This window comes from Medicago sativa, chromosome 3 (genome assembly GCF_051527215.1).
Source record: "Medicago sativa cultivar Bolivia chromosome 3, Bolivia_mono, whole genome shotgun sequence".
Classification (NCBI taxonomy): domain Eukaryota; kingdom Viridiplantae; phylum Streptophyta; class Magnoliopsida; order Fabales; family Fabaceae; genus Medicago; species Medicago sativa.
In genome coordinates, this window is record NC_140751.1 from 11,441,945 (window position 1) to 11,469,224 (window position 27,280).

Genomic DNA, 27,280 nt, shown 5'->3' on the forward strand with positions numbered 1-27,280 from the left:
CCACTTAGACTTTTACAACCTTTTCTCAAACTAACACTTTAGTACCCCTAAAGCTAGATGAGACTTAGTTACAATTTGTATGGAAGTTGAATGTTTGTGAATCAAACAGAGGAGGAAGAAGAGAAAGGAGTTATCTTAGAGATAACAAGGAGTATTGATTTGCACTAAGTAATGAAAGCCTTAGAGATTGATCAATTTCAGTTTGCAAGAGCTTCAAACAAAATCAAAGTTATTTTCTTGTATGCTTTGCAATGGTGCAAGTAATGCTGAGCCTTTGAACTGTATTTATAGAGTCCTTGGGCTCAAATAGCCGTTGTGGGGTGTCCAATGGTGTTATGCCATGTGTCCTGGGTCCCACAAGCTTTTACTTGAAATTATGGGCAAACATTCTGATCTCTGATGAACTTCAGAATGTTGTTGCGTTCATGATGATCTTCATCTGGGTTCATCATGTTCTTCATCTGGGTTCATCATATATGAATGAACATATGAAGTTCTGGGCGTGTCATATGCTTTTCATATGAATTTTTGGGCAATAACCAAAGTATGGACTTTTCTTCATACTTCAGAAAGTTCAGTTGCCAGATCTGCCTTGGAACTTGGTGCAGGAGGATATAGTGGGATTCTGCATCTTCATACACAGGCTTTGAGAGATTGTGTGGTCCTTGTTCTGTACCAACTCTCATACGTGTCTATCTCTGATTGAGCAAGACATATTTGCTTTGCTTTGGCTTTTGCTTTTCACCTACTGTACTGTTCATAAAGTAAGCCTGTGCTGAGCTGAACATTCTGACCATCAGAATGTTCCATTTGTTTCACTTAGGATGATTTGTAAGACTACTGTCATACCCCAATTTTTGACCTAAGATACCACTGACACGCGTCGTTTAACCCTGAGTAATCCCCGACTTTTCAGTAAAAAAATTCGGCAGAGAGGTATTTTAAAATACCTCATTTTTGGTTCCGAGTCGGGCCCTCTTCTCTCTTTATTTTTATTTTTTTATTTCATTTTTAATTCCATCTTTTATTTAAGCTTTTTTTTCATTAACTAACTTTAATTTTGTTTTAAAAAAAAGTATTTCTTTATTTTTATCTCATCCTTTTTAGTCTTTATCCCTTTTTTTATTTTAATTCATTATTTAGTCTTTATCCCTTTTTTATTATTTTCTTTTCTAGTCTTTATCTCTTTTTTTATTTTATTATTATTGTCCAACAAAATCCAAAAAAATATACATGTTTATCTTTTTTTTCTTTATTTATTTTTATTTATTTATATTATTAGATGATATGTACAAAAAGTCCAATCCAAAACCTGCAAGCTGTAAAACGCAGATGTGTTCTTCCTCCATCTTAGTCCCAAAATTCAGCAACAAATTCTTTTTCTCCTCCCCAAGCCAAGCATTCAGTTACTTCCTTTTAAAACCTAGCCCTCACACTATAAAACCAAGTCTGCACAGCCAAGAAAAACACACAAAAATTTCACCAAACACACAAACAATGTCATATTTTCATAACCCTAGTTTTTTCAGTTTTGAGTTTTATTTTAATTTCAATAGGAACCCTAGCTGTCGTGTTTTTAATAGTTCCCTAGCTGTCGTGTTTTTAATAGTTCTGAATGATATTTTCTTTTCAATAGAAACTTTCAATTTTCCCTTATTCTTTGCATTCCCGTTACTGTAGCAGCAGTGCCTCCAAATTTAATTCTAATTCCTTATATGACATGAGTTGAGGCACCCGTATCAATATACAATTTGGATTGAATTCCCTTGTGGTGCCGTTTTACAAATCTGTTTTGCTACGTGGTTGCTTTCTTGTTTGCTGCACTTATTTATTTAATTCCATTGCCGCCTTGTTTCTCTATGATATATTCAATTCCAATTCTTGTTAATGCTCCATCGTTACTGTTGATTTATTTGATTCCAACTCCTATTACTTGATTTCAATCCTTATTAAATTTTATTTTATTTTTGCTGCTACGTTCTCATTCCATCCCAATTATTTTTTCTTGTGCTTGTTCCATTTCATTCAATTTAGAATTGTTGCTGCCATGTTATTACCCAATTACCTTGTTTCATATTGCTACACTTTCTCACTTTTTTTTGGTACAAGGCACTTTCTTACTTTAAATTCCAATTGTGAATCATTGCTGCTGCTACTGTGTCGTATTATACATATACTCTAATTGTTGCTGCGTGGTTGTTTAGTTTCCACTTCCAATTGTTTTGAATTGTTGCTAGCCGCTGCTGCTTATTTTATTTAGAGAATCCATCAAAGTGACAGTGTTTGCCGTGGCTGTTCTATTCCGTTCCGATCGCAAGGCTGTGGCTGCTCTCCAAAGTTAAAAGGTTTCATCATAAAGAGAATTGGTGGCCCCCTTGCATTTTCTTTATTTCTGCATTTTATTATTTTTATGTTTATTAGATTAGGTTGCATAATTATCATTCATTTATTTATTGCATATTTATTTTTATGTCATTTAGAATGTATATTTAGGCTTTAATGTAAATCATTCATGCATTTTTTAGTTTAGCACTATCATCTTTCATTTTTATTTACTTATTATTATGTCATTTATTTTTATTGCACATGACTTAGAATGTAAATTTAGGCTTAATGTAAATCATGCATATTTATTTTCCCCCCGCAGACTTTAGAATGTATATTTAGGCTTAATGTAAATTTATCATGCATATTTATTTTCTCGCAGACTTTAGAATGTATGTTAGGCTTAATGTAAATATCATGCATGTGTGTGTGTGTGTATGCTTTATTTTTATGCTCTATAGTTTAGGTTAAAGGTTTTTGTGGGGATCCAACGTCACCACAAAATACCTACGTTTTTATTTTTTTGCTCCGATAGCTTTAATTTTAGTTTAGTTATTATTCAAAAACAACAAAAACATGCAAATAGTTCAAAAACACAAAAACATTTTCATAAACAAACCTTGATCTTAAATCAAGTGACGTCTTTTTTTTCATTTTATTTTCTTAATCAAATATCAATCAACTTAACTTTATTTCGAGTCCATTTTCTTTCAAATTAAAAAACACAAACAAATTTATTTGCCATTTGGCTTTCTTTCATTTTAAAACCTTTTTCAAAACTAATAAAAAACACTCAACCAATCAAAACGTCAATTTCTACCCCGAACTACGAGGTTTTGATCCCTCACGGGTACGTAGGCAGAGGATACTCGTCCTTCCAAATCATTAAAATGTAGATAATTAGGTCCTCCTTTATTAATCATTTCAAATTCTTTTTTTCTTCAAAAATAAGCAAGTTATAGCACATTATTTAAATAAAACCAAGAGGTTCCCGTAGAGTACTACGGACATAAAGGGTGCTAACACCTTCCCTTCATGTAACTAACCCCCGAACCCTAAATCTTTTCAAATATGGGGTAGTTTGAACTTTTTTTCCCCTTTTCTTAAAAAATTAAATGTTCGGTCGTGAAATAATTAGTGAGTCAATAAGCTAATCAAATAGCCTTGATCTCCGAAAAATGACGCGACAACTACCATTTGATGTAATCAAATCCTAATAGTGAGACACCATGAAGAGCAGTGATATTAACATCTAGGATGATATTCTCTTGTGGAATATTCCTAGGACTTTAATGTTCATAGTCTTAAATGAACATAAAGTATCCTTTTTGACATAATCCTTGTATATGCCTTTATTGCTTGATTGATCCATGCAAAAGTACTTCTCTTGACATTTATTTATGTCACATGTGCCTTGCATGACCTTGATCCATGTTCTTGAGATTTTGGGCTTGTATAGAAGCAACCTTCTGATCTCATGTGCGAACATTCTGATCTCTGAGCAACATTCTGATCTAACCTTCTGATCTCAGTGTTAGATCTTGTATTCAAATGTCCTTTGATTTCTTGTTTCTTGGTATGATTTAAACCTTGTTCCTGTCTTAGTAAAACACTCAAGAGCACAAGTTAAATACCAAGGAAATAATCAAAGTCCATTAATTCTTTAATCATATTGGTTTATTATCTTTAAAATTAATTAGGGATTTTGCCTCAACATCTGTGACCTGCCATCACCTACAAGAGGAGCTTTGTAATGCTCAAAACCACCATTAGATTTCTTTTATGACGAAAAATCCACATACAACGAATAATGTTAACATCACAAGGTCGTGGAACCAAATCCCGCGTATTATTTCTAATAAGAGCATTAAACTCATACTCCGTTGCAGATTTCCAATTAGGGTCAGATAGGGCTAGTTTAGGGTTTTTGGGAAGAGGTGAGATGTGTGGATCATCAATGGTAACAGAAAGGTTAAAGAGCTTTCTAGGTTTGAGTAATGCTAGCAACACTCTCTCTAATACTCACTCCTCTATTGGTTTAAATCATTGTGGGTCTACACTTTGAAAATTGAACCTACACAAAATTGTGGGACATACATTGATTTCATCCAATAAAATTGTGAGTACTAGAGAGAGTGTTGAAAAGATAGTGTTGCTAGCATTCCTCTTCTAGGTTTATAGCTACCTCGCAGGCTACGGGTTTCCATAGTCTGAGTAGGTGTTGCAGGTTGGATCAGTGGCGCATGCTTGGCTATGGGTGTAACACCCCATTTTTATTTAATTATTTTTAGTAGATGTGTGAGTATTTTTATATGAATTTATTTGTTAAATAGATGATTTTATGTGAAATATGTGTTTTGGGTGATTTTATGTGATATATGGTGTGATGCTATTTTATTATATGATTTATAGAGTTGTGTTTTATTTGAATGAATATTGTCTTATTATTTGTGGAAATAATAGGAGAAATAGAAATAGGTAGAAATAGTATTTATTTTAGTTAATGAGAATTAAGTAAATAATTATGAGAGTTTAGTGGGAGTTAAGTGAGAAAAGGAAAGAGTTATATTTTTGAGAGTAAAAGAAAGAAAAGTGAGAACAGAAACATTTTCACGTACAATTGAGAAACAACTGGTTTTGGAGAGGAAGAGGAGAAGAACCAAGAGAGAGCTAGGAAGGAATCGATTGTTGTAGCTATTCGTTCATTTTTGCTGAATTAAGGTAAGGGTGGGATTCCTTTCAATAATCGTGATATATAATTTGAAAATTGATGAATTTGTTGTTCTTGGTTTCTAGGGTTTGAGAAGTTATGATAGATGATGAATTATGATGAAATTTGTTGTTGAATTGCATAATTATATGTTGTTTTGTTCCCTATGTTGTATACTAAACCTGTAAACATGTTTCTAAGACAATTTGGGTGATTAAGGGATCAAAGATGGGATTTTCGGGTGAAACTATGTTGAAATCGCACTTTTGAAAAGCTGTTTTTTTGACCTGGTACTGTCAAAAGCGTGGCACGTTTTGGGCATCGTGGCACGATTTTAAAATGTCGAAAGTTGGGTTTTTCTGGTCGTAAAAACGTGGCACGTTTTCCAAAATCGTGGCACGTTTTCTGCAAACTTTCTCCTCGATTGTTCACTGATTTTCACCCGTTTCTGTGTTGAATTAGCTTTCGGTGTAAACATGAAAGTTGTAGATAATTAAGTTAGCTTTATAATGGCCTTGGTTTGGAGTGGAAAAGATTTGTAGATTTTGAGTTATGATAAAAATAGTTCAGGTGGGTCTTCAGAAAATTTTAAGAAAAACTTAGCATAACTAATCTCTAGTTAGTCCAAAAACTTATGGTTGGTTTTCCAACTTCAAACTTAAGTGTTAGGGATTTAGTTGAGGTGTTTTATTGATATTTGACTTATGTTCTATTGATCAAAACTTAATTGCTTTTGGGGGATGTTTTAGACTTTGAGATGAATGTAATTGATTTATATATATGCTATGTTGTTGATTTCCGTTGTTGACGTTGTTGCATCATCTAATGTCAAAGTTGGGGAGTGTGTCATAATTGTTTTAGGCACATATGTTGTTGTTGTAGTCGCTGTTGAAGTTGTATGTTGATATACACAAGTTGAGTCCATTTGCATACTCACATCTGTTGGGGGCTTATGCCCTGGAATGTTCATCATTCAACCCGTTGGGGGCTTATGCCCTGGAATGTTTATCATTCACCTGTTGGGGGCTTATGCCCTGGGATGCTTTAACCATCCAAATCGTTGGGGGCTTATGCCCTGGAATGCTTAGCATTCAACGCGCGTAGATTGGTACCACCTGCATGATGCATTAGTTGTTGTTGTCGTAGCATTGTTGGGTTGTTGTTGTCGTTGTAGCATTGTCGAGTTGTTGTCGTTGTCGCATTGTCGAGTTGTCGGTGTCGTTGTGGATAATGTTGTTGTTGTACCTTGTTGCTGAAAATAATTATGTCGTTGCTTATGTGTTTATTTAAATACATTATTAATGATGCCTGTTGTGATATGCTTTGTTGTTTTCATTAATTTGATGAATTATATATTATTATTATTGGATAAGTTTCTCACCCCTTCTGCGTATATGTTGCCTCGACCGTGGGTAATGTGCAGGTACTGATGACTTGTAGGTTTGGTCGGCTCAAGTGTCTAGGGCTCTGATACATACTAGGATGGGGAAATCGTTGCGAATGTCTTCTCATTCTTTTATGTATCACATATTTTGGAAAAGACTTGCTATTAGAGTTTATCGTTGTTGAAAATAAAGTTGAATTATGTTGGGGCCTTTGTGCCAAGATTTTCATTAATGTTGAATTTTGGTTGAAATTATATTTTAAAGAATTATTCCGCTGCAGTTTATTAAGATTCTTTATGTTGGCCTTAAATAAATAGATATTTTCTATTTATGAATTTTTGAAAAGTAGTGTGACACTCCGTTGTGTGATTACTCTGATTATAATAATTAATATTACGTTGTTGGGAGAACGGGGTGTTACAATTGGTATCAGAGCAGGTCGGTCCGTCCGGCCAATTAGTAGAGTCGTGTCGAGCCATGTAGAGTTGTTTGACAATTTATATTGTCTTAGTTGTGCTGATTTTTGTTGTTATGTAGAGTAAAGACCTGGAGGCTGCGAATATTATCTGTTACAAGAGAAATAGAATGGCTGGAAGAAACGATGCTGCGGTGGCTGCTGCGTTGGAAGCTGTAGCCCAAGCTATAGGACAACAACAGAATGTTGGTGCTGGTGTTAATGCAGATGTAAGAATGTTGGAGGCCTTTCTGAGGAATCATACTCCTACTTTCAAAGGAAGGTACGACCCTGATGGAGCACAGACATGGCTCAAAGAAGTTGAAAGAGTTTTCAGGGTTATGCAATGTACTGATGACCAGAAGGTGCGTTTTGGTACGCACATGCTAGCTGAGGAAGCTGATGACTGGTGGATGAGTCTCTTACCTGAATTAGAGCAAGGTGATGCAGTTGTGACTTGGGTTGTGTTTAGGAGAGAGTTCCTAAGCAGATATTTCCCTGAGGATGTTCGCGGAAGAAAAGAGATTGAGTTCCTTGAGCTGAAGCAAGGAAACATGTCGGTGACAGAGTATGCAGCCAAGTTTGTGGAGCTGGCTCAGTTCTATCCACACTATACTGGAGATAATGCTGAGTTTTCCAAGTGCATAAAGTTTGAGAATGGTCTGCGTGCTGATATTATGCGGGCCATTGGTTACCAACAGATCCGTGACTTTTCTGCTTTGGTGAGCAGATGCAGAATCTATGAAGATGATACCAAAGCTCACTACAAGGTGATGAGTGACCGTAGGGGTAAGGGACAGCAGAGTCGTCCGAAGCCTTACAGTGCCCCTGCTGACAAGGGCAAACAGAGGATGCCTGAGGAAAGGAGACCCAAGGGAAGAGATGTTCAAGCTGAGATAGTTTGCTACAAGTGTGGTGAGAAAGGCCACAAGAGTAATGCATGTACTCAACGGGATGAGAAGAAGTGTCATCGTTGTGGCAAGAAAGGGCATATCATGGCTGAGTGCAAGCGTGGTGACATGGTTTGCTTCAATTGTGATGAAGAGGGTCATCTTAGTTCTCAGTGCAAGAAGCCTAAGAAGACTCAGACTAGTGGGAAGGTGTTTGCATTGGCCGGTACACAAACGGCTAATGAAGATCGACTTATCAGAGGTACTTGTTTCTTTAATGGTACTCCTTTAATTGCTATTATTGATACTGGTGCTACACATTGTTTCATTGCTGTTGATTGTGCAAATAAGTTGGGTTTAGTTATGTCAAGTATGCCTGTGGAAATGGTTGTTGAAACTCCAGCTAAGGGTTCAGTAACCACATCGTTTGTTTGTCAGAGTTGCCCTATATCCATGTATGGTAGAGATTTTGAAGTTGATCTTGTATGTTTGCCATTGACGGGTATGGATGTGATCCTTGGTATGAACTGGTTGGAATACAACCATGTGCATATTAATTGTTTTAGAAAGACGGTGTACTTTTCTTCTGCTGAAGAAGAGAGTGGAGCAGAATTTTTATCTACCAAGCAGCTGAAGCGGTTAGAGCATGATGGAAACTTAATGTTTTCCTTGATGGCGTATTTGTCTGTAGAGAGTCAGTCGATAATTGATAGATTGCCCGTGGTGAATGAATTTCCTGAAGTTTTTCCTGATGAGATTCCAGATGTGCCACCAGAGAGGGAGGTTGAATTTTCGATTGATCTTGTACCGGGTACGAAGCCTGTGTCGATGGCTCCTTACCGTATGTCAGCCTCCGAGTTGGCAGAATTGAAGAAGCAGTTGGAAGAATTGCTTGATAAGAAGTTTATAAGACCGAGTGTCTCACCTTGGGGAGCGCCGGTATTGTTGGTGAAGAAGAAGGATGGTAGCATGAGATTGTGCATAGATTACCGTCAGCTTAATAAAGTGACGATAAAGAACAGGTATCCACTTCCGAGAATTGACGACTTGATGGATCAATTAGTGGGTGCTCGCGTGTTTAGTAAAATTGATTTGAGGTCAGGTTACCATCAGATTAAGGTGAAGGATGAAGATATGCAGAAGACGGCCTTTAGGACACGGTATGGCCATTATGAGTATAAAGTGATGCCCTTCGGTGTCACTAATGCGCCAGGTGTGTTCATGGAGTATATGAACAGAATTTTTCATGCTTTTCTGGATAAGTTTGTTGTTGTATTTATTGATGATATCTTGATTTATTCTAAGACTGAAGAAGAGCATGCAGAACATCTGAAGATTGTGTTGCAGGTGCTGAAAGAAAAGAAGTTGTATGCAAAATTGTCAAAGTGCGAGTTATGGTTAAGTGAAGTAAGTTTCCTTGGCCATATTATTTCTGGTAGTGGTATTGCAGTGGACCCATCGAAGGTTGAAGCGGTATCACAGTGGGAGACTCCTAAGTCAGTTACGGAGATTAGAAGTTTTCTTGGTTTGGCTGGTTATTACCGTAGATTTATCGAAGGATTTTCGAGGTTGGCACTTCCATTGACTCAGTTGACCGGTAAAGGTAAAGCTTTTGTGTGGGATGCTCAGTGTGAGAGTAATTTCAATGAGTTGAAGCAAAGATTGACGACGGCTCCAATTTTGATTTTGCCAGAGCCAGATAAACCTTTTGTTGTTTATTGTGACGCGTCCAAGTTGGGCTTGGGTGGTGTGCTGATGCAAGATGGTAAGGTAGTGGCTTATGCTTCTAGACAGTTGAGAATTCATGAGAAGAATTATCCTACACATGATTTAGAGTTGGCTGCTGTGGTTTTTGTGTTGAAAATTTGGAGACATTATTTATATGGTTCCAGATTTGAAGTGTTTAGTGATCATAAAAGTTTGAAATATTTATTTGATCAAAAGGAGTTGAATATGAGGCAGAGAAGGTGGCTAGAGTTGTTGAAAGATTATGATTTTGGTTTGAATTATCATCCGGGTAAAGCTAATGTGGTTGCAGATGCCTTGAGTCGGAAGACGTTGCACATGTCAGCTATGATGGTGAAAGAATTTGAATTGCTGGAACAGTTTAGAGACTTAAGTCTTGTTTGTGAATTGGCACCTCAGAGTGTGCAGTTGGGTATGCTGAAAATTAATAATGATTTCTTGAAGAGTATCAAAGAAGCCCAGGAGGTTGATGTGAAATTTGTAGACTTGATGGGTGCTAGTAATCAGAATGCAAATGGTGATTTTCAGGTTGATAATCAAGGAATGTTGAGATTCTGAGGTAGGATTTGTATTCCTGATAATAATGAATTGAAAAAGTTGATTTTAGAAGAAAGTCACAGAAGCAACTTGAGTATCCATCCGGGAACTACAAAGATGTACCACGACTTGAAGAAACTGTTTTGGTGGTCTGGGTTGAAGCGAGATGTCGCACAATTTGTATATGCTTGTTTGACTTGTCAGAAATCAAAAGTTGAACATCAGAAGCCTGCTGGTTTGTTGACGCCTTTAGATGTGCCTGAATGGAAATGGGATAGCATCTCCATGGATTTTGTGACTAGTTTACCAAACACTCAAAGAGGGCATGATGCCATTTGGGTTGTTGTCGATAGATTGACGAAGTCGGCACATTTTATTCCAATTAATATCACTTATTCGGTAGCTCAGTTGGCGGAGATTTATATTCATAATATTGTGAAGTTGCATGGTGTCCCGTCGAGTATTGTGTCGGATAGAGATTCGAGGTTCGCTTCGAGATTTTGGAAGAGCTTGCAAGAAGCTTTGGACTCTCAGCTGAAGTTGAGTTCAGCGTATCATCCGCAAACAGATGGTCAGTCAGAAAGAACGATTCAATCATTAGAAGATTTGTTGAGGGTGTGTGTACTTGAGCAAGGTGGAGCTTAGGACAGTCACCTACCATTGATAGAGTTCACGTACAACAATAGTTACCATTCGAGTATTGGTATGGCACCTTTCGAAGCTTTATATGGTCGAAGGTGTAGGACTCCTTTATGTTGGTTTGAGTCGGGTGAAAGTATTGTGTTGGGACCTGAAATAGTTCAGCAGACTACAGAGAAGGTCAAGATGATAAGAGAGCATATGAAAGAGTCGCAGAGTCGACAGAAGAGTTATCATGACAAGCGTAGGAAAGACCTTGAGTTTCAAGAGGGTGACCATGTGTTCTTGAGAGTCACTCCTATGACCGGTGTGGGTCGTGCATTGAAGTCCAAGAAGTTAACTCCAAAATTTATTGGTCCTTATCAAATATCTGAGAGAATTGGCACGGTGGCTTATAGAGTCGGGTTGCCACCACATCTTTCGAACTTGCATGATGTGTTTCATGTGTCGCAACTTCGGAAGTATGTAGCGGATCCTTCACATGTTATTCCTAGAGATGATGTGCAAGTTAGAGACAACCTTACGGTGGAGACTTTACCTTTGAGGATTGATGATCGCAAGGTGAAGACGTTGAGAGGCAAAGATATACCTCTAGTGAGAGTTGTTTGGGGAGGAGCAACTGGTGAAAGTCTTACTTGGGAGTTGGAGAGTAAGATGCAGGAGTCATATCCTGAGTTGTTTGCTTGAGGTAATATTTCGAGGACGAAATTCTATAAGTTGGGGAGAGTTGTAACACCCCATTTTTATTTAATTATTTTTAGTAGATGTGTGAGTATTTTTATATGAATTTATTTGTTAAATAGATGATTTTATGTGAAATATGTGTTTTGGGTGATTTTATGTGATATATGGTGTGATGCTATTTTATTATATGATTTATAGAGTTGTGTTTTATTTGAATGAATATTGTCTTATTATTTGTGGAAATAATAGGAGAAATAGAAATAGGTAGAAATAGTATTTATTTTAGTTAATGAGAATTAAGTAAATAATTATGAGAGTTTAGTGGGAGTTAAGTGAGAAAAGGAAAGAGTTATATTTTTGAGAGTAAAAGAAAGAAAAGTGAGAACAGAAACATTTTCACGTACAATTGAGAAACAACTGGTTTTGGAGAGGAAGAGGAGAAGAACCAAGAGAGAGCTAGGAAGGAATCGATTGTTGTAGCTATTCGTTCATTTTTGCTGAATTAAGGTAAGGGTGGGATTCCTTTCAATAATCGTGATATATAATTTGAAAATTGATGAATTTGTTGTTCTTGGTTTCTAGGGTTTGAGAAGTTATGATAGATGATGAATTATGATGAAATTTGTTGTTGAATTGCATAATTATATGTTGTTTTGTTCCCTATGTTGTATACTAAACCTGTAAACATGTTTCTAAGACAATTTGGGTGATTAAGGGATCAAAGATGGGATTTTTGGGTGAAACTATGTTGAAATCGCACTTTTGAAAAGCTGTTTTTTTGACCTGGTACTGTCAAAAGCGTGGCACGTTTTGGGCATCGTGGCACGATTTTAAAATGTCGAAAGTTGGGTTTTTCTGGTCGTAAAAACGTGGCACGTTTTCCAAAATCGTGACACGTTTTCTGCAAACTTTCTCCTCAATTGTTCACTGATTTTCACCCGTTTCTGTGTTGAATTAGCTTTCGGTGAAAACATGAAAGTTGTAGATAATTAAGTTAGCTTTATAATGGCCTTGGTTTGGAGTGGAAAAGATTTGTAGATTTTGAGTTATGATAAAAATAGTTCAGGTGGGTCTTCAGAAAATTTTAAGAAAAACTTAGCATAACTAATCTCTAGTTAGTCCAAAAACTTATGGTTGGTTTTCCAACTTCAAACTTAAGTGTTAGGGATTTAGTTGAGGTGTTTTATTGATATTTGACTTATGTTCTATTGATCAAAACTTAATTGCTTTTGGGGGATGTTTTAGACTTTGAGATGAATGTAATTGATTTATATATATGCTATGTTGTTGATTTCCGTTGTTGACGTTGTTGCATCATCTAATGTCAAAGTTGGGGAGTGTGTCATAATTGTTTTAGGCACATATGTTGTTGTTGTAGTCGCTGTTGAAGTTGTATGTTGATATACACAAGTTGAGTCCATTTGCATACTCACATCTGTTGGGGGCTTATGCCCTGGAATGTTCATCATTCAACCCGTTGGGGGCTTATGCCCTGGAATGTTTATCATTCACCTGTTGGGGGCTTATGCCCTGGGATGCTTTAACCATCCAAATCGTTGGGGGCTTATGCCCTGGAATGCTTAGCATTCAACGCGCGTAGATTGGTACCACCTGCATGATGCATTAGTTGTTGTTGTCGTAGCATTGTTGGGTTGTTGTTGTCGTTGTAGCATTGTCGAGTTGTTGTCGTTGTCGCATTGTCGAGTTGTCGGTGTCGTTGTGGATAATGTTGTTGTTGTACCTTGTTGCTGAAAATAATTATGTCGTTGCTTATGTGTTTATTTAAATACATTATTAATGATGCCTGTTGTGATATGCTTTGTTGTTTTCATTAATTTGATGAATTATATATTATTATTATTGGATAAGTTTCTCACCCCTTCTGCGTATATGTTGCCTCGACCGTGGGTAATGTGCAGGTACTGATGACTTGTAGGTTTGGTCGGCTCAAGTGTCTAGGGCTCTGATACATACTAGGATGGGGAAATCGTTGCGAATGTCTTCTCATTCTTTTATGTATCACATATTTTGGAAAAGACTTGCTATTAGAGTTTATCGTTGTTGAAAATAAAGTTGAATTATGTTGGGGCCTTTGTGCCAAGATTTTCATTAATGTTGAATTTTGGTTGAAATTATATTTTAAAGAATTATTCCGCTGCAGTTTATTAAGATTCTTTATGTTGGCCTTAAATAAATAGATATTTTCTATTTATGAATTTTTGAAAAGTAGTGTGACACTCCGTTGTGTGATTACTCTGATTATAATAATTAATATTACGTTGTTGGGAGAACGGGGTGTTACAATTGGTATCAGAGCAGGTCGGTCCGTCCGGCCAATTAGTAGAGTCGTGTCGAGCCATGTAGAGTTGTTTGACAATTTATATTGTCTTAGTTGTGCTGATTTTTGTTGTTATGTAGAGTAAAGACCTGGAGGCTGCGAATATTATCTGTTACAAGAGAAATAGAATGGCTGGAAGAAACGATGCTGCGGTGGCTGCTGCGTTGGAAGCTGTAGCCCAAGCTATAGGACAACAACAGAATGTTGGTGCTGGTGTTAATGCAGATGTAAGAATGTTGGAGGCCTTTCTGAGGAATCATACTCCTACTTTCAAAGGAAGGTACGACCCTGATGGAGCACAGACATGGCTCAAAGAAGTTGAAAGAGTTTTCAGGGTTATGCAATGTACTGATGACCAGAAGGTGCGTTTTGGTACGCACATGCTAGCTGAGGAAGCTGATGACTGGTGGATGAGTCTCTTACCTGAATTAGAGCAAGGTGATGCAGTTGTGACTTGGGTTGTGTTTAGGAGAGAGTTCCTAAGCAGATATTTCCCTGAGGATGTTCGCGGAAGAAAAGAGATTGAGTTCCTTGAGCTGAAGCAAGGAAACATGTCGGTGACAGAGTATGCAGCCAAGTTTGTGGAGCTGGCTCAGTTCTATCCACACTATACTGGAGATAATGCTGAGTTTTCCAAGTGCATAAAGTTTGAGAATGGTCTGCGTGCTGATATTATGCGGGCCATTGGTTACCAACAGATCCGTGACTTTTCTGCTTTGGTGAGCAGATGCAGAATCTATGAAGATGATACCAAAGCTCACTACAAGGTGATGAGTGACCGTAGGGGTAAGGGACAGCAGAGTCGTCCGAAGCCTTACAGTGCCCCTGCTGACAAGGGCAAACAGAGGATGCCTGAGGAAAGGAGACCCAAGGGAAGAGATGTTCAAGCTGAGATAGTTTGCTACAAGTGTGGTGAGAAAGGCCACAAGAGTAATGCATGTACTCAACGGGATGAGAAGAAGTGTCATCGTTGTGGCAAGAAAGGGCATATCATGGCTGAGTGCAAGCGTGGTGACATGGTTTGCTTCAATTGTGATGAAGAGGGTCATCTTAGTTCTCAGTGCAAGAAGCCTAAGAAGACTCAGACTAGTGGGAAGGTGTTTGCATTGGCCGGTACACAAACGGCTAATGAAGATCGACTTATCAGAGGTACTTGTTTCTTTAATGGTACTCCTTTAATTGCTATTATTGATACTGGTGCTACACATTGTTTCATTGCTGTTGATTGTGCAAATAAGTTGGGTTTAGTTATGTCAAGTATGCCTGTGGAAATGGTTGTTGAAACTCCAGCTAAGGGTTCAGTAACCACATCGTTTGTTTGTCAGAGTTGCCCTATATCCATGTATGGTAGAGATTTTGAAGTTGATCTTGTATGTTTGCCATTGACGGGTATGGATGTGATCCTTGGTATGAACTGGTTGGAATACAACCATGTGCATATTAATTGTTTTAGAAAGACGGTGTACTTTTCTTCTGCTGAAGAAGAGAGTGGAGCAGAATTTTTATCTACCAAGCAGCTGAAGCGGTTAGAGCATGATGGAAACTTAATGTTTTCCTTGATGGCGTATTTGTCTGTAGAGAGTCAGTCGATAATTGATAGATTGCCCGTGGTGAATGAATTTCCTGAAGTTTTTCCTGATGAGATTCCAGATGTGCCACCAGAGAGGGAGGTTGAATTTTCGATTGATCTTGTACCGGGTACGAAGCCTGTGTCGATGGCTCCTTACCGTATGTCAGCCTCCGAGTTGGCAGAATTGAAGAAGCAGTTGGAAGAATTGCTTGATAAGAAGTTTATAAGACCGAGTGTCTCACCTTGGGGAGCGCCGGTATTGTTGGTGAAGAAGAAGGATGGTAGCATGAGATTGTGCATAGATTACCGTCAGCTTAATAAAGTGACGATAAAGAACAGGTATCCACTTCCGAGAATTGACGACTTGATGGATCAATTAGTGGGTGCTCGCGTGTTTAGTAAAATTGATTTGAGGTCAGGTTACCATCAGATTAAGGTGAAGGATGAAGATATGCAGAAGACGGCCTTTAGGACACGGTATGGCCATTATGAGTATAAAGTGATGCCCTTCGGTGTCACTAATGCGCCAGGTGTGTTCATGGAGTATATGAACAGAATTTTTCATGCTTTTCTGGATAAGTTTGTTGTTGTATTTATTGATGATATCTTGATTTATTCTAAGACTGAAGAAGAGCATGCAGAACATCTGAAGATTGTGTTGCAGGTGCTGAAAGAAAAGAAGTTGTATGCAAAATTGTCAAAGTGCGAGTTATGGTTAAGTGAAGTAAGTTTCCTTGGCCATATTATTTCTGGTAGTGGTATTGCAGTGGACCCATCGAAGGTTGAAGCGGTATCACAGTGGGAGACTCCTAAGTCAGTTACGGAGATTAGAAGTTTTCTTGGTTTGGCTGGTTATTACCGTAGATTTATCGAAGGATTTTCGAGGTTGGCACTTCCATTGACTCAGTTGACCGGTAAAGGTAAAGCTTTTGTGTGGGATGCTCAGTGTGAGAGTAATTTCAATGAGTTGAAGCGAAGATTGACGACGGCTCCAATTTTGATTTTGCCAGAGCCAGATAAACCTTTTGTTGTTTATTGTGACGCGTCCAAGTTGGGCTTGGGTGGTGTGCTGATGCAAGATGGTAAGGTAGTGGCTTATGCTTCTAGACAGTTGAGAATTCATGAGAAGAATTATCCTACACATGATTTAGAGTTGGCTGCTGTGGTTTTTGTGTTGAAAATTTGGAGACATTATTTATATGGTTCCAGATTTGAAGTGTTTAGTGATCATAAAAGTTTGAAATATTTATTTGATCAAAAGGAGTTGAATATGAGGCAGAGAAGGTGGCTAGAGTTGTTGAAAGATTATGATTTTGGTTTGAATTATCATCCGGGTAAAGCTAATGTGGTTGCAGATGCCTTGAGTCGGAAGACGTTGCACATGTCAGCTATGATGGTGAAAGAATTTGAATTGCTGGAACAGTTTAGAGACTTAAGTCTTGTTTGTGAATTGGCACCTCAGAGTGTGCAGTTGGGTATGCTGAAAATTAATAATGATTTCTTGAAGAGTATCAAAGAAGCCCAGGAGGTTGATGTGAAATTTGTAGACTTGATGGGTGCTAGTAATCAGAATGCAAATGGTGATTTTCAGGTTGATAATCAAGGAATGTTGAGATTCTGAGGTAGGATTTGTATTCCTGATAATAATGAATTGAAAAAGTTGATTTTAGAAGAAAGTCACAGAAGCAACTTGAGTATCCATCCGGGAACTACAAAGATGTACCACGACTTGAAGAAACTGTTTTGGTGGTCTGGGTTGAAGCGAGATGTCGCACAATTTGTATATGCTTGTTTGACTTGTCAGAAATCGAAAGTTGAACATCAGAAGCCTGCTGGTTTGTTGACGCCTTTAGATGTGCCTGAATGGAAATGGGATAGCATCTCCATGGATTTTGTGACTAGTTTACCAAACACTCAAAGAGGGCATGATGCCATTTGGGTTGTTGTCGATAGATTGACGAAGTCGGCACATTTTATTCCAATTAATATCACTTATTCGGTAGCTCAGTTGGCGGAGATTTATATTCATAATATTGTGAAGTTGCATGGTGTCCCGTCGAGTATTGTGTCGGATAGAGATCCGAGGTTCGCTTTGAGATTTTGGAAGAGCTTGCAAGAAGCTTTGGACTCTCAGCTGAAGTTGAGTTCAGCGTATCATCCGCAAACAGATGGTCAGTCAGAAAGAACGATTCAATCATTAGAAGATTTGTTGAGGGTGTGTGTACTTGAGCAAGGTGGAGCTTAGGACAGTCACCTACCATTGATAGAGTTCACGTACAACAATAGTTACCATTCGAGTATTGGTATGGCACCTTTCGAAGCTTTATATGGTCGAAGGTGTAGGACTCCTTTATGTTGGTTTGAGTCGGGTGAAAGTATTATGTTGGGACCTGAAATAGTTCAGCAGACTACAGAGAAGGTCAAGATGATAAGAGAGCATATGAAAGAGTCGCAGAGTCGACAGAAGAGTTATCATGACAAGCGTAGGAAAGACCTTGAGTTTCAAGAGGGTGACCATGTGTTCTTGAGAGTCACTCCTATGACCGGTGTGGGTCGTGCATTGAAGTCCAAGAAGTTAACTCCAAAATTTATTGGTCCTTATCAAATATCTGAGAGAATTGGCACGGTGGCTTATAGAGTCGGGTTGCCACCACATCTTTCGAACTTGCATGATGTGTTTCATGTGTCGCAACTTCGGAAGTATGTAGCGGATCCTTCACATGTTATTCCTAGAGATGATGTGCAAGTTAGAGACAACCTTACGGTGGAGACTTTACCTTTGAGGATTGATGATCGCAAGGTGAAGACGTTGAGAGGCAAAGATATACCTCTAGTGAGAGTTGTTTGGGGAGGAGCAACTGGTGAAAGTCTTACTTGGGAGTTGGAGAGTAAGATGCAGGAGTCATATCCTGAGTTGTTTGCTTGAGGTAATATTTCGAGGACGAAATTCTATAAGTTGGGGAGAGTTGTAACACCCCATTTTTATTTAATTATTTTTAGTAGATGTGTGAGTATTTTTATATGAATTTATTTGTTAAATAGATGATTTTATGTGAAATATGTGTTTTGGGTGATTTTATGTGATATATGGTGTGATGCTATTTTATTATATGATTTATAGAGTTGTGTTTTATTTGAATGAATATTGTCTTATTATTTGTGGAAATAATAGGAGAAATAGAAATAGGTAGAAATAGTATTTATTTTAGTTAATGAGAATTAAGTAAATAATTATGAGAGTTTAGTGGGAGTTAAGTGAGAAAAGGAAAGAGTTATATTTTTGAGAGTAAAAGAAAGAAAAGTGAGAACAGAAACATTTTCACGTACAATTGAGAAACAACTGGTTTTGGAGAGGAAGAGGAGAAGAACCAAGAGAGAGCTAGGAAGGAATCGATTGTTGTAGCTATTCGTTCATTTTTGCTGAATTAAGGTAAGGGTGGGATTCCTTTCAATAATCGTGATATATAATTTGAAAATTGATGAATTTGTTGTTCTTGGTTTCTAGGGTTTGAGAAGTTATGATAGATGATGAATTATGATGAAATTTGTTGTTGAATTGCATAATTATATGTTGTTTTGTTCCCTATGTTGTATACTAAACCTGTAAACATGTTTCTAAGACAATTTGGGTGATTAAGGGATCAAAGATGGGATTTTCGGGTGAAACTATGTTGAAATCGCACTTTTGAAAAGCTGTTTTTTTGACCTGGTACTGTCAAAAGCGTGGCACGTTTTGGGCATCGTGGCACGATTTTAAAATGTCGAAAGTTGGGTTTTTCTGGTCGTAAAAACGTGGCACGTTTTCCAAAATCGTGGCACGTTTTCTGCAAACTTTCTCCTCGATTGTTCACTGATTTTCACCCGTTTCTGTGTTGAATTAGCTTTCGGTGTAAACATGAAAGTTGTAGATAATTAAGTTAGATTTATAATGGCCTTGGTTTGGAGTGGAAAAGATTTGTAGATTTTGAGTTATGATAAAAATAGTTCAGGTGGGTCTTCAGAAAATTTTAAGAAAAACTTAGCATAACTAATCTCTAGTTAGTCCAAAAACTTATGGTTGGTTTTCCAACTTCAAACTTAAGTGTTAGGGATTTAGTTGAGGTGTTTTATTGATATTTGACTTATGTTCTATTGATCAAAACTTAATTGCTTTTGGGGGATGTTTTAGACTTTGAGATGAATGTAATTGATTTATATATATGCTATGTTGTTGATTTCCGTTGTTGACGTTGTTGCATCATCTAATGTCAAAGTTGGGGAGTGTGTCATAATTGTTTTAGGCACATATGTTGTTGTTGTAGTCGCTGTTGAAGTTGTATGTTGATATACACAAGTTGAGTCCATTTGCATACTCACATCTGTTGGGGGCTTATGCCCTGGAATGTTCATCATTCAACCCGTTGGGGGCTTATGCCCTGGAATGTTTATCATTCACCTGTTGGGGGCTTATGCCCTGGGATGCTTTAACCATCCAAATCGTTGGGGGCTTATGCCCTGGAATGCTTAGCATTCAACGCGCGTAGATTGGTACCACCTGCATGATGCATTAGTTGTTGTTGTCGTAGCATTGTTGGGTTGTTGTTGTCGTTGTAGCATTGTCGAGTTGTTGTCGTTGTCGCATTGTCGAGTTGTCGGTGTCGTTGTGGATAATGTTGTTGTTGTACCTTGTTGCTGAAAATAATTATGTCGTTGCTTATGTGTTTATTTAAATACATTATTAATGATGCCTGTTGTGATATGCTTTGTTGTTTTCATTAATTTGATGAATTATATATTATTATTGGATAAGTTTCTCACCCCTTCTGCGTATATGTTGCCTCGACCGTGGGTAATGTGCAGGTACTGATGACTTGTAGGTTTGGTCGGCTCAAGTGTCTAGGGCTCTGATACATACTAGGATGGGGAAATCGTTGCGAATGTCTTCTCATTCTTTTATGTATCACATATTTTGGAAAAGACTTGCTATTAGAGTTTATCGTTGTTGAAAATAAAGTTGAATTATGTTGGGGCCTTTGTGCCAAGATTTTCATTAATGTTGAATTTTGGTTGAAATTATATTTTAAAGAATTATTCCGCTGCAGTTTATTAAGATTCTTTATGTTGGCCTTAAATAAATAGATATTTTCTATTTATGAATTTTTGAAAAGTAGTGTGACACTCCGTTGTGTGATTACTCTGATTATAATAATTAATATTACGTTGTTGGGAGAACGGGGTGTTACAATTGGTATCAGAGCAGGTCGGTCCGTCCGGCCAATTAGTAGAGTCGTGTCGAGCCATGTAGAGTTGTTTGACAATTTATATTGTCTTAGTTGTGCTGATTTTTGTTGTTATGTAGAGTAAAGACCTGGAGGCTGCGAATATTATCTGTTACAAGAGAAATAGAATGGCTGGAAGAAACGATGCTGCGGTGGCTGCTGCGTTGGAAGCTGTAGCCCAAGCTATAGGACAACAACAGAATGTTGGTGCTGGTGTTAATGCAGATGTAAGAATGTTGGAGGCCTTTCTGAGGAATCATCCTCCTACTTTCAAAGGAAGGTACGACCCTGATGGAGCACAGACATGGCTCAAAGAAGTTGAAAGAGTTTTCAGGGTTATGCAATGTACTGATGACCAGAAGGTGCGTTTTGGTACGCACATGCTAGCTGAGGAAGCTGATGACTGGTGGATGAGTCTCTTACCTGAATTAGAGCAAGGTGATGCAGTTGTGACTTGGGTTGTGTTTAGGAGAGAGTTCCTAAGCAGATATTTCCCTGAGGATGTTCGCGGAAGAAAAGAGATTGAGTTCCTTGAGCTGAAGCAAGGAAACATGTCGGTGACAGAGTATGCAGCCAAGTTTGTGGAGCTGGCTCAGTTCTATCCACACTATACTGGAGATAATGCTGAGTTTTCCAAGTGCATAAAGTTTGAGAATGGTCTGCGTGCTGATATTATGCGGGCCATTGGTTACCAACAGATCCGTGACTTTTCTGCTTTGGTGAGCAGATGCAGAATCTATGAAGATGATACCAAAGCTCACTACAAGGTGATGAGTGACCGTAGGGGTAAGGGACAGCAGAGTCGTCCGAAGCCTTACAGTGCCCCTGCTGACAAGGGCAAACAGAGGATGCCTGAGGAAAGGAGACCCAAGGGAAGAGATGTTCAAGCTGAGATAGTTTGCTACAAGTGTGGTGAGAAAGGCCACAAGAGTAATGCATGTACTCAACGGGATGAGAAGAAGTGTCATCGTTGTGGCAAGAAAGGGCATATCATGGCTGAGTGCAAGCGTGGTGACATGGTTTGCTTCAATTGTGATGAAGAGGGTCATCTTAGTTCTCAGTGCAAGAAGCCTAAGAAGACTCAGACTAGTGGGAAGGTGTTTGCATTGGCCGGTACACAAACGGCTAATGAAGATCGACTTATCAGAGGTACTTGTTTCTTTAATGGTACTCCTTTAATTGCTATTATTGATACTGGTGCTACACATTGTTTCATTGCTGTTGATTGTGCAAATAAGTTGGGTTTAGTTATGTCAAGTATGCCTGTGGAAATGGTTGTTGAAACTCCAGCTAAGGGTTCAGTAACCACATCGTTTGTTTGTCAGAGTTGCCCTATATCCATGTATGGTAGAGATTTTGAAGTTGATCTTGTATGTTTGCCATTGACGGGTATGGATGTGATCCTTGGTATGAACTGGTTGGAATACAACCATGTGCATATTAATTGTTTTAGAAAGACGGTGTACTTTTCTTCTGCTGAAGAAGAGAGTGGAGCAGAATTTTTATCTACCAAGCAGCTGAAGCGGTTAGAGCATGATGGAAACTTAATGTTTTCCTTGATGGCGTATTTGTCTGTAGAGAGTCAGTCGATAATTGATAGATTGCCCGTGGTGAATGAATTTCCTGAAGTTTTTCCTGATGAGATTCCAGATGTGCCACCAGAGAGGGAGGTTGAATTTTCGATTGATCTTGTACCGGGTACGAAGCCTGTGTCGATGGCTCCTTACCGTATGTCAGCCTCCGAGTTGGCAGAATTGAAGAAGCAGTTGGAAGAATTGCTTGATAAGAAGTTTATAAGACCGAGTGTCTCACCTTGGGGAGCGCCGGTATTGTTGGTGAAGAAGAAGGATGGTAGCATGAGATTGTGCATAGATTACCGTCAGCTTAATAAAGTGACGATAAAGAACAGGTATCCACTTCCGAGAATTGACGACTTGATGGATCAATTAGTGGGTGCTCGCGTGTTTAGTAAAATTGATTTGAGGTCAGGTTACCATCAGATTAAGGTGAAGGATGAAGATATGCAGAAGAAGGCCTTTAGGACACGGTATGGCCATTATGAGTATAAAGTGATGCCCTTCGGTGTCACTAATGCGCCAGGTGTGTTCATGGAGTATATGAACAGAATTTTTCATGCTTTTCTGGATAAGTTTGTTGTTGTATTTATTGATGATATCTTGATTTATTCTAAGACTGAAGAAGAGCATGCAGAACATCTGAAGATTGTGTTGCAGGTGCTGAAAGAAAAGAAGTTGTATGCAAAATTGTCAAAGTGCGAGTTATGGTTAAGTGAAGTAAGTTTCCTTGGCCATATTATTTCTGGTAGTGGTATTGCAGTGGACCCATCGAAGGTTGAAGCGGTATCACAGTGGGAGACTCCTAAGTCAGTTACGGAGATTAGAAGTTTTCTTGGTTTGGCTGGTTATTACCGTAGATTTATCGAAGGATTTTCGAGGTTGGCACTTCCATTGACTCAGTTGACCGGTAAAGGTAAAGCTTTTGTGTGGGATGCTCAGTGTGAGAGTAATTTCAATGAGTTGAAGCGAAGATTGACGACGGCTCCAATTTTGATTTTGCCAGAGCCAGATAAACCTTTTGTTGTTTATTGTGACGCGTCCAAGTTGGGCTTGGGTGGTGTGCTGATGCAAGATGGTAAGGTAGTGGCTTATGCTTCTAGACAGTTGAGAATTCATGAGAAGAATTATCCTACACATGATTTAGAGTTGGCTGCTGTGGTTTTTGTGTTGAAAATTTGGAGACATTATTTATATGGTTCCAGATTTGAAGTGTTTAGTGATCATAAAAGTTTGAAATATTTATTTGATCAAAATGAGTTGAATATGAGGCAGAGAAGGTGGCTAGAGTTGTTGAAAGATTATGATTTTGGTTTGAATTATCATCCGGGTAAAGCTAATGTGGTTGCAGATGCCTTGAGTCGGAAGACGTTGCACATGTCAGCTATGATGGTGAAAGAATTTGAATTGCTGGAACAGTTTAGAGACTTAAGTCTTGTTTGTGAATTGGCACCTCAGAGTGTGCAGTTGGGTATGCTGAAAATTAATAATGATTTCTTGAAGAGTATCAAAGAAGCCCAGGAGGTTGATGTGAAATTTGTAGACTTGATGGGTGCTAGTAATCAGAATGCAAATGGTGATTTTCAGGTTGATAATCAAGGAATGTTGAGATTCTGAGGTAGGATTTGTATTCCTGATAATAATGAATTGAAAAAGTTGATTTTAGAAGAAAGTCACAGAAGCAACTTGAGTATCCATGGGAACTACAAAGATGTACCACGACTTGAAGAAACTGTTTTGGTGGTCTGGGTTGAAGCGAGATGTCGCACAATTTGTATATGCTTGTTTGACTTGTCAGAAATCGAAAGTTGAACATCAGAAGCCTGCTGGTTTGTTGACGCCTTTAGATGTGCCTGAATGGAAATGGGATAGCATCTCCATGGATTTTGTGACTAGTTTACCAAACACTCAAAGAGGGCATGATGCCATTTGGGTTGTTGTCGATAGATTGACGAAGTCGGCACATTTTATTCCAATTAATATCACTTATTCGGTAGCTCAGTTGGCGGAGATTTATATTCATAATATTGTGAAGTTGCATGGTGTCCCGTCGAGTATTGTGTCGGATAGAGATCCGAGGTTTGCTTCGAGATTTTGGAAGAGCTTGCAAGAAGCTTTGGACTCTCAGCTGAAGTTGAGTTCAGCGTATCATCCGCAAACAGATGGTCAGTCAGAAAGAACGATTCAATCATTAGAAGATTTGTTGAGGGTGTGTGTACTTGAGCAAGGTGGAGCTTAGGACAGTCACCTACCATTGATAGAGTTCACGTACAACAATAGTTACCATTCGAGTATTGGTATGGCACCTTTCGAAGCTTTATATGGTCGAAGGTGTAGGACTCCTTTATGTTGGTTTGAGTCGGGTGAAAGTATTATGTTGGGACCTGAAATAGTTCAGCAGACTACAGAGAAGGTTAAGATGATAAGAGAGCATATGAAAGAGTCGCAGAGTCGACAGAAGAGTTATCATGACAAGCGTAGGAAAGACCTTGAGTTTCAAGAGGGTGACCATGTGTTCTTGAGAGTCACTCCTATGACCGGTGTGGGTCGTGCATTGAAGTCCAAGAAGTTAACTCCAAAATTTATTGGTCCTTATCAAATATCTGAGAGAATTGGCACGGTGGCTTATAGAGTCGGGTTGCCACCACATCTTTCGAACTTGCATGATGTGTTTCATGTGTCGCAACTTCGGAAGTATGTAGCGGATCCTTCACATGTTATTCCTAGAGATGATGTGCAAGTTAGAGACAACCTTACGGTGGAGACTTTACCTTTGAGGATTGATGATCGCAAGGTGAAGACGTTGAGAGGCAAAGATATACCTCTAGTGAGAGTTGTTTGGGGAGGAGCAACTGGTGAAAGTCTTACTTGGGAGTTGGAGAGTAAGATGCAGGAGTCATATCCTGAGTTGTTTGCTTGAGGTAATATTTCGAGGACGAAATTCTATAAGTTGGGGAGAGTTGTAACACCCCATTTTTATTTAATTATTTTTAGTAGATGTGTGAGTATTTTTATATGAATTTATTTGTTAAATAGATGATTTTATGTGAAATATGTGTTTTGGGTGATTTTATGTGATATATGGTGTGATGCTATTTTATTATATGATTTATAGAGTTGTGTTTTATTTGAATGAATATTGTCTTATTATTTGTGGAAATAATAGGAGAAATAGAAATAGGTAGAAATAGTATTTATTTTAGTTAATGAGAATTAAGTAAATAATTATGAGAGTTTAGTGGGAGTTAAGTGAGAAAAGGAAAGAGTTATATTTTTGAGAGTAAAAGAAAGAAAAGTGAGAACAGAAACATTTTCACGTACAATTGAGAAACAACTGGTTTTGGAGAGGAAGAGGAGAAGAACCAAGAGAGAGCTAGGAAGGAATCGATTGTTGTAGCTATTCGTTCATTTTTGCTGAATTAAGGTAAGGGTGGGATTCCTTTCAATAATCGTGATATATAATTTGAAAATTGATGAATTTGTTGTTCTTGGTTTCTAGGGTTTGAGAAGTTATGATAGATGATGAATTATGATGAAATTTGTTGTTGAATTGCATAATTATATGTTGTTTTGTTCCCTATGTTGTATACTAAACCTGTAAACATGTTTCTAAGACAATTTGGGTGATTAAGGGATCAAAGATGGGATTTTCGGGTGAAACTATGTTGAAATCGCACTTTTGAAAAGCTGTTTTTTTGACCTGGTACTGTCAAAAGCGTGGCACGTTTTGGGCATCGTGGCACGATTTTAAAATGTCGAAAGTTGGGTTTTTCTGGTCGTAAAAACGTGGCACGTTTTCCAAAATCGTGGCACGTTTTCTGCAAACTTTCTCCTCGATTGTTCACTGATTTTCACCCGTTTCTGTGTTGAATTAGCTTTCGGTGTAAACATGAAAGTTGTAGATAATTAAGTTAGATTTATAATGGCCTTGGTTTGGAGTGGAAAAGATTTGTAGATTTTGAGTTATGATAAAAATAGTTCAGGTGGGTCTTCAGAAAATTTTAAGAAAAACTTAGCATAACTAATCTCTAGTTAGTCCAAAAACTTATGGTTGGTTTTCCAACTTCAAACTTAAGTGTTAGGGATTTAGTTGAGGTGTTTTATTGATATTTGACTTATGTTCTATTGATCAAAACTTAATTGCTTTTGGGGGATGTTTTAGACTTTGAGATGAATGTAATTGATTTATATATATGCTATGTTGTTGATTTCCGTTGTTGACGTTGTTGCATCATCTAATGTCAAAGTTGGGGAGTGTGTCATAATTGTTTTAGGCACATATGTTGTTGTTGTAGTCGCTGTTGAAGTTGTATGTTGATATACACAAGTTGAGTCCATTTGCATACTCACATCTGTTGGGGGCTTATGCCCTGGAATGTTCATCATTCAACCCGTTGGGGGCTTATGCCCTGGAATGTTCATCATTCACCTGTTGGGGGCTTATGCCCTGGGATTCTTTAACCATCCAAATCGTTGGGGGCTTATGCCCTGGAATGCTTAGCATTCAACGCGCGTAGATTGGTACCACCTGCATGATGCATTAGTTGTTGTTGTCGTAGCATTGTTGGGTTGTTGTTGTCGTTGTAGCATTGTCGAGTTGTTGTCGTTGTCGCATTGTCGAGTTGTCGGTGTCGTTGTGGATAATGTTGTTGTTGTCGTTGTTGTTGTACCTTGTTGCTGAAAATAATTATGTCGTTGCTTATGTGTTTATTTAAATACATTATTAATGATGCCTGTTGTGATATGCTTTGTTGTTTTCATTAATTTGATGAATTATATATTATTATTATTGGATAAGTTTCTCACCCCTTCTGCGTATATGTTGCCTCGACCGTAGGTAATGTGCAGGTACTGATGACTTGTAGGTTTGGTCGGCTCAAGTGTCTAGGGCTCTGATACATACTAGGATGGGGAAATCGTTGCGAATGTCTTCTCATTCTTTTATGTATCACATATTTTGGAAAAGACTTGCTATTAGAGTTTATCGTTGTTGAAAATAAAGTTGAATTATGTTGGGGCCTTTGTGCCAAGATTTTCATTAATGTTGAATTTTGGTTGAAATTATATTTTAAAGAATTATTCCGCTGCAGTTTATTAAGATTCTTTATGTTGGCCTTAAATAAATAGATATTTTCTATTTATGAATTTTTGAAAAGTAGTGTGACACTCC

General features: G+C 38.1%; 4 protein-coding genes and 3 long non-coding RNA genes across 8 annotated transcripts; all 7 read left to right on the forward strand.

The window, feature by feature from the left end:
• Positions 1-4,611: 4,611 nt before the first annotated feature.
• Positions 4,612-6,710, forward strand: LOC146935710 (uncharacterized). The gene is made up of 2 exons (XR_015030336.1): positions 4,612-5,046; positions 6,459-6,710. It is a non-coding gene; the product is annotated as an uncharacterized LOC146935710 (long non-coding RNA).
• Positions 6,711-7,005: 295 nt separating this feature from the next.
• Positions 7,006-10,068, forward strand: LOC146935711 (uncharacterized). Its single transcript, XM_085749085.1, has 2 exons — positions 7,006-9,237; positions 10,039-10,068. The coding sequence occupies exons 1-2, from the start codon at positions 7,006-7,008 to the stop codon at positions 10,066-10,068; spliced, it is 2,262 nt and encodes a 753-aa protein (XP_085605211.1).
• Positions 10,069-10,676: 608 nt separating this feature from the next.
• On the forward strand, positions 10,677-13,541 carry LOC146935712 (uncharacterized). 2 transcript variants are annotated; one of them, XR_015030333.1, is made up of 2 exons: positions 10,677-11,877; positions 13,290-13,541. XR_015030333.1 is itself a non-coding variant. In XM_085750813.1 (2 exons), exon 1 carries the CDS (start codon positions 10,753-10,755, stop codon positions 11,371-11,373), a length of 621 nt encoding a protein of 206 aa, XP_085606939.1. In that variant the 5' UTR covers positions 10,677-10,752; the 3' UTR covers position 11,374; positions 13,290-13,541. The 2 variants fall into 2 exon arrangements, 1 of the variants encoding a protein (XP_085606939.1); XM_085750813.1 differs by having other exon boundaries at positions 10,677-11,374.
• Positions 13,542-13,836: 295 nt separating this feature from the next.
• Positions 13,837-16,688, forward strand: LOC146935713 (uncharacterized). Its single transcript, XM_085749086.1, has 2 exons — positions 13,837-16,091; positions 16,634-16,688. The coding sequence occupies exons 1-2, from the start codon at positions 13,837-13,839 to the stop codon at positions 16,686-16,688; spliced, it is 2,310 nt and encodes a 769-aa protein (XP_085605212.1).
• A 1,004-nt stretch (positions 16,689-17,692) lies between these two features.
• On the forward strand, positions 17,693-20,369 carry LOC146935714 (uncharacterized). Its single transcript, XR_015030334.1, has 2 exons — positions 17,693-18,708; positions 20,118-20,369. It is a non-coding gene; the product is annotated as an uncharacterized LOC146935714 (long non-coding RNA).
• A 295-nt stretch (positions 20,370-20,664) lies between these two features.
• Positions 20,665-23,727, forward strand: LOC146935715 (uncharacterized). The gene is made up of 2 exons (XM_085749087.1): positions 20,665-22,896; positions 23,698-23,727. Exons 1-2 carry the CDS (start codon positions 20,665-20,667, stop codon positions 23,725-23,727), a joined length of 2,262 nt encoding a protein of 753 aa, XP_085605213.1.
• Positions 23,728-24,548: 821 nt separating this feature from the next.
• Positions 24,549-27,210, forward strand: LOC146935716 (uncharacterized). The gene is made up of 2 exons (XR_015030335.1): positions 24,549-25,534; positions 26,959-27,210. It is a non-coding gene; the product is annotated as an uncharacterized LOC146935716 (long non-coding RNA).
• The last annotated feature ends 70 nt before the right edge of the window (positions 27,211-27,280 follow it).

Coding starts and splice junctions, on each gene's coding strand:
- LOC146935713 (XM_085749086.1), top strand. CDS start 13,837: ATGGCTGGAAGAAACGATGCTGCGGTGGCTGCTGCGTTGGAAGCTGTA. Junction 16,092..16,633: donor TCACAGTGGGAGACTCCTAA/GTCAGTTACGGA, acceptor ATGTGGTTGCAG/ATGCCTTGAGTCGGAAGACG.
- LOC146935711 (XM_085749085.1), top strand. CDS start 7,006: ATGGCTGGAAGAAACGATGCTGCGGTGGCTGCTGCGTTGGAAGCTGTA. Junction 9,238..10,038: donor ACCCATCGAAGGTTGAAGCG/GTATCACAGTGG, acceptor GGTGATTTTCAG/GTTGATAATCAAGGAATGTT.
- LOC146935712 (XM_085750813.1), top strand. CDS start 10,753: ATGGCACCTTTCGAAGCTTTATATGGTCGAAGGTGTAGGACTCCTTTA.
- LOC146935715 (XM_085749087.1), top strand. CDS start 20,665: ATGGCTGGAAGAAACGATGCTGCGGTGGCTGCTGCGTTGGAAGCTGTA. Junction 22,897..23,697: donor ACCCATCGAAGGTTGAAGCG/GTATCACAGTGG, acceptor GGTGATTTTCAG/GTTGATAATCAAGGAATGTT.